The 11,037-nt window shown below is 42.8% G+C and overlaps 1 protein-coding gene across 1 annotated transcript in view; it reads right to left on the reverse strand.

Annotated features, from left to right (window-relative positions):
- Positions 1-3,151: 3,151 nt before the first annotated feature.
- Positions 3,152-11,037, reverse strand: part of LOC126997511 (uncharacterized) — a 104,448-nt gene continuing 96,562 nt past the window's right edge. Inside the window, exons 8-9 of the mRNA XM_050858632.1 lie at positions 5,128-5,215; positions 3,152-4,099 (exon numbers count right to left, since the gene is read on the reverse strand). Of these exons, the coding sequence (XP_050714589.1) occupies positions 4,098-4,099; positions 5,128-5,215 (90 nt within the window). The 3' untranslated portion in view covers positions 3,152-4,097. The remainder of the gene's footprint in view (positions 4,100-5,127; positions 5,216-11,037) is intronic.

Raw genomic sequence — 11,037 nt, forward strand, 5'->3', positions numbered from 1 at the left:
ACGTCCCTGCCTGTTCAGTGGTTATTTCTCTCTCCCGATGAAACTAAATATAAAATAAGGTCATGATAATGATATTATTCTACTGTAGCCTACTATGCAAAATAACTCTCTACATTATCTGCTCTCCACCTTCACCTTACACCCTTTTTTACTCCCATCTCTCCCTTCCTTCACTTTCTTCTTTCAATCTTTTCCCTTCATATCTTTGCCTTTAATTCTCCTTGCCCCTCTTCCCTCCCTCCATTTTTCTCTCTGCTTTCCTCGCTCCCTGACTCATCTTTTATCATATCTAGAAGAGACGAATAAAATTATTTATTGATGGATCATTAATTTGGCGATGTCCATAAATATATTTATTAACATTTTGACGTGACAAAGGTCCATACGAGTACCACTTTAGTAACATCCTAACATCGCTACACTTTCTAGAGTACAAGACATCTTCCCTCACAAGAATATTTGTTATTTCTACCATACAAACTCTCATCTAATTTAGTTTACCTCCAGAAGGTGATACAATTTGACCAGAAAAAAATAATATGTACAACTATTTACACATCGCCGCCAACCTCTTCCTCTCCCTGACAACAGCCAGCATGCCCCACCCCGTTACCTGCGGATGGCAATACTGAATCCCTTTTATTTCGAAGCACTTTGGCAGCACTGGCTGGGAGGAGTTAGACCAAGAAAAGTGTGTCATGAAGCAACAAACGTACCACCACTGCTTCAACGACACACAACCCCTCCAAATCTTATCACGTGACCCCCCCGCCCCCCCGCCCCACCGTAAAACTATCATAATCGAGGAATTCAACATTTGCAGTAGTATTTGATAAAGATCTTCACCATAGCAGCCATACTGCATGCATGATGCTTTCACCATTGCCGTAACCGAAGACCTAAAAGCATACATGCTTTGCAGAACCTGGCCAATATGACTATACCAAAAAGCTTGTTAACTGATCGACATTATAGTGTGTGTGTGTGTGTGTGTGTGTGTGTGTGTGTGTGTGTGTGTGTGTCAAAACCAAGAAAAGTAAACGTTTATTCCATTGAGAGTCAAGTAATTATTAAATTAGAAATATAATAAGAATAACAGAGCTCGTAAATCAAAATGTAGAACAGCATCATTAGTTTTTATATATCTATTTATTTTATTTTATTATCAAGCATACGTCGCCACCGCTAGCACTGGCCTTGCTATAGTAGTAGTAGTAGTAGTAGTAGCTGTAGTGAGAAAATGGCTTCATTCAATTCCAGTGCTTAACTAAAAAAACAAAAATACTGTATGCCAACTCTAGCGTGTCTCTTTTTTTACACGCATCCAACACATATATCCATTTTGCCTCCGTAAATTTCCATTGGGCGTGTATCACTGATGAGTGTCTTTTCGATCCATTAAATTAAGCAGCAACGTGTATCATTCGCGCTATACAGATAATTAAAATACCTGGATAATCAGTTGCTGGTTGACACATCCAATTATGGCACAAAATTATTCCTGGTCGTCACACACACACACACACACACACACACAGCGGCGGTTGGTCCCATTAGTCAAAAAGTTAGAAATTACTTGCCTATGATTAACTGTACAAAAGGAGTAATGCGTGTAAACCTGCCACTAGCTCCTGATGACAAACTATACAAGAGTTATATATTTTCGTGGTCAGTGTATGTGAAGACCTTATATTGGCATGGAACATAAGACAGAAGCGTGATGGTAAACCTGTGAATACCCTGAAATGACCTGTGCGAGTATGTACCGTCCTCTTAAAGCCTTTCTGTTAGCGGGATATTTATTTAGCTGAGTTTTTGTTGTTGTTATTGTAGTTTATGTAGTGAGCTGTTTACATACATATAGAGTATCGCTTATTTTCTCTCCCGATTCTCCAGCATTTGTTACGCTATCGACAGTTCATGAGGTCTGTTTTTGTTTTTTTTACCACTTGTGGATTAGAAAACAACAAAACCACAAACGAGTAAGGCAAACATATCCGTGGTGTGAGTGTGGAAAGTGGGGGCGGGGGACGTGTGTGTGTGTGTGTGTGTGTGTGTGTGCCCGCAGCAACACGCGAGGCAGCGGCTACGAACATCAAACGTGGTGTCTAAACGCTGTGTGGTGGTAATTGCGTGGCCCTTACGTGTTTGTCTGGCCCGAGTGACTCGCCTTTGAGGATTAACTGAAATCACAATATATACTGCTCGATGTCAAAAACTTTACACTGTCGGGAAAAACGGGAGAAAATGTTTACGCCGGAGCTTTGAGTCGATTTAAAATGAGCTAAACGGAAATAAACAACGGGGTAAAACTAAGTACTTATGTATACGCCCACTTGGCCCCGCGACCCTGCAATTCAATAGTTAAGCTTGTACCCGTGTAGATATTTTGCGTTCTGTCGCTTTTGCATTCAACTTAAATACACATTCGTCCGTGCCCTGAAGCGTTTTTTTTTTTTTTTTTTTTTTTTGTACATTAAACGAGGCAGGTCATAGGTAAAACGAAAAGAAGAAACAACGAAAAACACTGGCGCTGCTAATGGAAGATGTTGATTGTAAAAGCACACCGAAGGAGGGTCATGATCACAGGTCGGACGTAAGTAACCAACTGAGTCGACGTTTGGTGATAATGGAGCCATGTACTAAACGGAGAACATGGCAATACTACTACTCCGCCATGAAACATCAGCCTCATCAATGTCACAACGAAGCAAAGGAGAAAGCAGCGCCACAATTTGCACAGCGGCGGCCGAACACATCAATATAAGCCAACAGACCGCGAGGAAAACAGTCACGCCTCGGAATCTTTGTGTTCATGAGGACTGTATGAAAACTTGAAAGATTTTAATTTGAATACCGATAATTTTGCCTCAGTCGTATAATGAAAGTGCTGAATGAAAGGTCGGCAAGCTTTATCTCATATGAAACGCTTAATTAAGAAGTATACTCACCAAAAAAATGTTATACTAAAAATTCCACAACAGTACACAAGTCTTTGAAATAATAACTGCAATTCGTTTTCAAAGAGCTCGTACATTTTTTTTTTAAAGCATTTGTCATGACGTTAAACAAAAGCGTCCCGAATAAAAGTGAATTAGAGTTTATATTATTACTTAGTGTACAATTAATCTTAAAAAAGTGTGTGTGTGTGTGTGTGTGTGTGTGTGTGTGTGTGTGTGTGTGTGTGTGTGTGTGTGTGTGTGTGTGTGTGTGTGTGTGTGTGTGTGTGTGTGTGTGTGTGTGTGTGTGTGTGTGTGTGTGTGTGTGTGTGTGTGTGTATATTTGCATTAATCTTCCACATTTTATTTTTCTACGTCAACATTGTGCACCCAAAAAAATAATAAATCCTTCCGCAATATGTTCATGCATGCCCGACAATTTAATTTTGATTCGTTTATCTTTCAAATGACGAACAACATTCATACAACGCCTCACCAAAACAGTCCTCGGGCTGGATTACATTTAAGCTTCCCATGTCCTCTTTTTCCTTCTCCTACCGTTGCCTAATGACGTGTTGAGTGCATGGGCGGTGTTCCTGCCTCACATACACACTGGTCTGAGGGTCGTGTTACATTGCCAGCCAACAGTACATGACAAACGATGGCAAGTAAAAGATTAAATTAACACAGTACAACAATAACATCATTGAAAGGAGAATTTTGCAAGACGGTAACTTTAGCAGAATGCCCCACACATAAATTAGCGATTGATTTGTAAAAGTTAAAGACATTTTTTGAAGACAAGGCTTGAAACTCTAATTCAGACTCGTAAGATGTTGAGACGCGTGTTTTCTTGCAGACAGCCATCCTCGAGCCAGCGTGACAGACCAACCCTAGGACGCACCACCATCTTGTTTCCTCGTCAGCCAACTCTCAACGGTGGGGCGTCGACGTCAGCACACAACCGCTCTGCCCTCACCTCTGCACCACCAAATGTCCATGGATCATCATCATCATCAGGTTCCGTAGCTCATGGTCATTCTCCCGCAGCTGGTTGAGACTGGGCGGGGGGCGTGGCTGTCACCTGTCACCTGTCACTCACCACTAGTCAACTTCATGAGGCCGCGGCTGCTCTCCTCCACCAACAGCGCTCTCGCTCTCTGCACGAAGGCCAAATAAAGTTACTATTATAAAACACGAAGCAGGTAGAGAGGAAGGAGTGAGGACATTGTAAGCTACCTGTACAGCCCCCCCATACACCTGAGACGCAAAGAAAGATAAAAAGAAAGATAAAGCGATGAGAGAGGAGAAAGAGGACGAGAGAATTTAGAAGTTGGTAGGGTAATAAATATCTTAAAGTACATCAACAAAAAAACACAAAAAAAATCAACAAGTAAAATAAAAATAAAAAACGAGAACATGTCGTGTATATTGACTTTCCTGTCCCTGTTCCGTGTACTTGCACCAAATATTATTCTTCATACATCTTGCAGGAGGGTAAATATTTTTTGCTTACGCTTTTTTTAGAATTTTCATGTGAATTTTAATGTCATCTCGAAATTCAGTTTGTTTGTCAAGCAGTCGCGGGTATTAGGTTCAGAAAAAAATGGATGATGAAGAATTTTTTTTTGCCTGGCTAACGCACGTCAAGCGGGGTTTTGACGATAAAAGCCGTTATAAATATGATAATAACTTAATGAATATATAAAATGATTAAATATGCGCGCGCACGCACACAGACACGCACCCAAACTAGTTATCTCGCACTTCATCTATCTGCCAATCTATCTATCTATCTGTCTATCTATCTGTCTACCTATCTATGTATCTATCTATCTACCTATCCATATCTGTTTATCTACTCCTCTATATATCTATCTATATGTCTTTCCCTCAATCTCTTTTCTGTCTATCTATTCCTCTACCTCTCTCTGTCTATCTATCTGTCTTTCTATCTCTCTTTCAATCTATAACTCTATCTATCTATCCATCTCTATCCCTATCTATTTATATTTGTATCTTTGTATCTATTCCTCTCTCTCAATCTGTATATCTACCTATCTATCTATCTATCCTTTTGTATCTACCTATCCTTCTGTATCTCTCTCTCTCTCTCTCTCTCTCTCTCTCTCTCTCTCTCTCTCTCTCTCTGCCCCGGTAAGAGCACACAACAGCCCCCCAGACTCACATAGGGAAGGCAGGGCGAGGCGTGGCCGCTGGGCTGGGCTCCGTCTGCTGCGCGTCGCCCACCTCCGTCTCCTGGTGTAGCTGTTGTCCTGTTGAAAAGAAGTTAATGAATAAACTGAATATATATAAGCTTCCCTGCTACAAATATACTGGTAGATATGTTGAATAGATGTGTGCCTAGGTGTTAAAAATAGATTGAAGAAAAAGTATTAGATGCGTGCTTCTGTGTTGAAGAAAAAAGGTAGACTGAAGAAACAGCATTCGATATATGTCTGTATTGAAGAAAATGGTATATAACTTAAGCAGATGTGAGATTTTCGGTTTGAATGGATAACTGAGGTAGATATCTGGTTGCTGGCTCGTGGGAAATAGATACAGAATAAATGCCATGTAATATAAAACGCCAGACACTATTCCATACTCAAAAAACGGAGACAAGCGACATTATCTTGTTTTATTGCGTCAGATGCCAAACACTGCAACCCTGACAAACGACGTATAAGAGTGATGTTTAGTTTGATATCAGACTTTACGAGGTTGTTGTTTCCTCTCATTCCGGCTTGATATGCGACATAATCCCAATATTTTAAGATAGTGAGTCAGGAGTTTGTATATTCATGTGCATTATATCTTTATTTTATTTGTGCTTATTTTGTTTAGTGTTACTCTGTGTATGTTGTAAGAGGTCAGGCTGTTGTAATATCATCGCTGTCTGTCGCAAAACCAGTGAGATGAATATTTATCAGCGGTGTGTTTTTATGATACTGAAGCAAAAGTGAATTAGACCAGTGAAACACGATAAAGAAGAAGGAGGAGCAGGACGTAGGAGAGAAAGTTGATGACGAGGAAGAAAAGGAGGAGCAAGAATTGAAAGATGAAGAGGAGGAGGAGGAGGAAGAAGAGGAGGGGTAGGATGAAAGAGGCTGATAATGATAAATAATTACTACTACTACTACTACTACTACTACTACTGCTACTGCTACTACTACTACTACTACTACTACTACTACTACTACTACTACTACTGCTACTGCTACTACTACTACTACTACTACTACTACTACTACTACTATAATGAACACGACATTACGTATTATCGAAAAACGTGTAATGTAATAATGTAATGTTTTTAGATTATTATTCCCTTTTTTCTTTCTCTCTTCCTTTATTTATTTCTTATTTCTTTATCTATCAATCAATCAATCAATCAGTCAATCAATCTATCTATCTATCTATCTCTATCAATCTATCTATCTATCCCAGTCAGCTGAGGTCATTTCCCATGCCTAACAGACAGCTTCCCAATGTAACACCAAGCAACACCGCCATCCACTCACCACCACCCTCTTCAAGCCATGCTCACGCCGCGGCCAGCTCCACTCAACCACACCCACACCTCCACACCCAGCCACACGCCACGAGCCAAGCCGCATGTAACTACCTCCTCTGATCCTCCGATTCCCGACAGCTTCTTTAATATACATGGAAATTTCAACTCCCGACATAATAAAAAAAGGGGGGAAGGATATGCCGCAACGTCTTTCTTTCTTTGGCGTGTTCCTGTGTTGTGTGTGCAGCGTTTATTCTCGCACCATCACAGAGAAAGAGGCTCGGTAAAAATGCAAATGGTATCATCTCTCGTGGCGGATAACGCATACGAAGTGGGTGGATGGGTGGGTGCAGGTGAAATACGAAGTGGATGAGTGGGTGACGGTGAATTGTGAGGGAATAGGTAGAGACAGATAGATAGATAGAGAGATAGAGAGATAGCGGAGAGAGAGTAAAAAGTACAGTGATCTTCCTCTCCCTCCCTTTGTTCTGTTTGTCATCTCTCTCTTAGATATGTGTAGCCAGAGAGAGAGAGATAGAGAGAGCGAGAGAGAGAGAGCGGAGAGAGAGAGAGAGAGAGAGAGAGAGAGAGAGAGAGAGAGAGAGAGAGCGGAGAGAGAGCGAGAGAGAGAGAGAGAGAGAGAGAGAGAGAGAGAGAGAGAGAGAGAGAGAGAGAGAGAGAGAGAGAGAGAGAGAGAGAGAGAGAGAGAGAGAGAGAGAGAGAGAGAGAGAGAGAGAGAGAGAGAGAGAGAGAGAGAGAGAGAGAGAGAGAGAGAGAGAGAGAGAGAGAGAGAGAGAGAGAGAGAGAATGGATAGGAATGCGAATGGCCACAGGTTCGTATCTATGTGCCACAAGGAAACATTCATCCCAAGGTAATACCCGCCGTTTCAATTCACGACGCCGCTATCCATCCTTGCATCGGCGGAGTCTTCTTCTGTATAACGTTTCCCCGAAGACGAAGAAACTGAACGGAGCTGCAACTTTTCTCTAGCAAACTTCTCTTTACCAAAACTTCTATAATCTAGACTGTGCAGTGTCTTGAGGAAGGGAAGGAGGATGTTAGCATGAGAGGAGGCAGTCAGGGAAGCCACACAAATCCTAAGCTATAACTTTCTGACTCCACATGCACGCGGCTCCACTCTTGTTGGTGTTTGTAACGTAACATCCACTCAAGCAAGATAAGTGTGACGGTAAAGTGACGCACGTGTTTCTTTCCTTTTCATTTTGTGGCAGCAGGAGTTCGTAGTGGTATGCAAACATGCCGCTCCCAGATTTTCAATAAATATTGCCCGAAGTTGTACTCAAGGTAAAGTTTGAGCGTAAGTATTTCTTGATCTCCGCGGGATTTTAAAACAGTCATCAGTAGAAAGGTGAGATTGCGAGTTCTTAAAATGCCGCCATCATATCCGAAGGTATTGGCGAAGTAAAGGTAGTATATTAATGATTTTCGGTCACAAGGCGGGGGCTAAAAACAGTCAGTAAGGTAGAAGGCACGGCCGCCACCACCAAGCCCAGCGTCGGGTATAGAAGAGTTCAGGATCCCAGCACAAAGTTTAGCTGTCTAATATAAGGCAGAATGCTGGACCTCACCATCAAGTACACGGTAATGATATGTAAGGCTTCCACCGCTACCACCGCCGTCACCATCAAGACGTCGGGCATAGAAAAGTTCAGAATTCCACCACAAAGTTCAGTCGTCTATAATATAAGGTAGAGCGCTGGACCCCTCCATCAGGTACACGGGGTAATAATATATATAAGGCTACCACCGCCACTCATCGCTTCCCGCTGACCACTCCCCCAGACTTGTTCATCACGTTTTCTAATGGTGGTGACACTCTAAAGTGGACGAAATTTAGAGCGTGACGGCTTGCGTTAATGAGAGGAAATCTGTCTAGACTTACAATGAGATTAAGTAGAGAATTATTGCCTTTACAGAGAAACGTTACTATACGATGAAGTAAATGTAGAACGTTTAGGTTATTCACTTAAAAAGAAATATTGAAGCGATGTAAGGTTATGAAGTAAATGGGGAACATAAGTCACAGGTCATAAAAAAATATCTACAAAAACCTATGACTTCCCTACATCAAATTACATCAAAACTTCAATGACACTCAAAAAATACTTCCATATCAAACTTTTCTATATATGAAAAAAATCAACATAAACTCTACGCATTTACAAAGATAATGCTAAACTATAAACCGCTCCCATGCGAGTGACGAAGCTTATTACATTCATGAACCAACATCTGGGAGAAGTATTGTATCCGGCCATTATATCCGCCAGCGGCAGAGCCTCCTGATATCCTACACGTTTCCGTTGTGTCTGGCTCTTGCCGCTTTGCACTGGAGAGAGTCATGTCGCGGCGCCCTCCCCACCCCCTCCCTCCCCCCCACCGTACTACATGATTTTCCGGCTCTCTCGCGTCATCTTTTAATGTCCAACGTATATAAAATCATCCATCTGTTTCAGTATGTAGTCTCAAATATCCTACAAACAAAAGAGCAAAGATGTGGAAATGTGTTTATTGCCACATGTTAGGTTTGATAAACTTAGCTTCCCCAAATAAAAATCAATCAGTTAAGCTGTGTCGAAGTCCGCTCCCTCACGTCCCTCACCTCTAGTACGTGATGTGGTTCAGCGCCCCCCTCCCCCCTTTCTACCTGTCCCTCAACAATTACAGCTTTTCCCTTTTCTCCCCTCCTTTCTCTCTCCCGTCACCTCTCCTCGCCTTTCGATTACCACATCCCTTCTCCCGTCCCATTCCAGCCTTTCCTCTCGTTTCATCATCCCCTCTTTCCTCGTTTCTACCTCTCCCATTCTCTTGCCTCCCGTCCCCATCTCTTCCTTCCCCGAATATCCGCGCTCCAGCCCTTCTCTCCATCCATACCTCCCTGCATACCTTCACTGTTCTCTTCTTCCCATCCCTCTCTACCCAACTACGTCCCTTCCCTTCTCTCCCTATCCCTCCCAACTCCCCTTCTCTCCCCATCTCTCACCTCCCCTCTACGTCCGTCCCCTCCCGTCTTGCAGCATCCCCACCACCACCACCATGACGCCGCCGCCAGTACTGGGTGAACACGTTTGTCAGTCTTGTGTCAGCCCGTGACGACGCACATTTCAGAGGCAACTGTCCGAGCCGCATCCGGCAATTAATCGTGTGTGTGTGTGTGTGTGTGTGTGTGTGTGTGTGTGTGTGTGTGTGTGTGTGTGTGTGTGTGTGTGTGTGTGTGTGTGTGTGTGTGTGTGTGTGTGTGTGTGTGTGTGTGTGTGTGTGTGTGTGTGTGTGTGTGTGTGTGTGTGTGTGTGTGTGTGTGTGTGTGTGTGTGTGTGTCCTTTACGTAGCCTCATGTAGCATCTCGATCAACTTGATTGTGTCCTTCATCACAATCATTGACTCGCCTCCTACCTCCCCTCCGCCTCCCGCGCCGTGATTGCCTCCCGCGGGAACACTTTCCTCCGCACGGCAATAAAAGGGCTCGCAGGAGGTGCTTGTGTGAGCGCTTTATGGCTGCGTCTTCCGGCGGGACGGTGAATCAGTTCCCGACGAGCGTGAACCCTGCGGTGAATTTGCACAGCTGCTTTAATCGCGTGAGACGAGGCAAGGGGACAGCTTCGTAAGTCTTGCGTCGCTCCTCCCTAGCACAACTTCTACGAAATTATATTATTATTCTGTTTTCTTTTTGCATGTTTTTACTTCTTTAATCACTGTACAACAAGGGAAGGGGACATCTAAGTTAGGGCTCGCGTCACTCCTCCCTGAAACAGTTCCTACGAATGATATTCTTTTCATGTTTTCTCTTTGCAAGTTCTTACTCTGCATGTTCTTCTTTAATCCCTGTTATTAATCCCTGTTAGACGAGGCAAGGGGACAGCCTCTTAAGTCTCGCGTCAGTCCTCCATTACACGACCCCTACGAAATTATATTCTTCTCCTGTGTTATTTTCTGCATATTCTTTCGGATATTTAATGTTTCTGCTGCGCTGGAAATACTAGGCTGGTACTATCAAACGCTTCGTGGTCTTGTTACGACTATTTTTAAAGTCCAGAGAAGAGCTCCTCTGGTCGTCATGAGTGCCTTTCCGTTCACAGCGCGGAAGCCTTGCCAAACTACCGCCAGGTCCATGAAACCACTTTTTTTTCAGTAGAGGAAACAGTTCAAGGACAAAAAAAAAGCCCACTACTCACTGCTAGTAGAAACCCCGACAACTTCCACGAAAGTCTTTAAATGTACTAAGGTTCTGATGAGTTTAATAATATGAACCTAGACATCACGGAAGACATGTATAGTACGCCGATATTAAGAACAGATTGAATTGAATTTTCTGACACGTGGATTGCTAACAAATATCTCACTTCATTATACATCTTATTTTTTTTCACAGCTTCCCTCGCCCGAGATAACACTCCGGGCAATCATTGTACGGAGCCACTAATACACTTCACCGCATTTTCTTCCCTGCATGTTTTACGAAGTTTCCCCTTGATACTGAGATTCCTCACATTGTAACTCGCCTCTTTTCTCCATCTAATTTGCATTCTCACGTTTGGAAGTGTTTACCCGGCTAATGAAAC

Source organism: Eriocheir sinensis, chromosome 12, assembly GCF_024679095.1.
Source record: "Eriocheir sinensis breed Jianghai 21 chromosome 12, ASM2467909v1, whole genome shotgun sequence".
NCBI classification, from domain to species: domain Eukaryota; kingdom Metazoa; phylum Arthropoda; class Malacostraca; order Decapoda; family Varunidae; genus Eriocheir; species Eriocheir sinensis.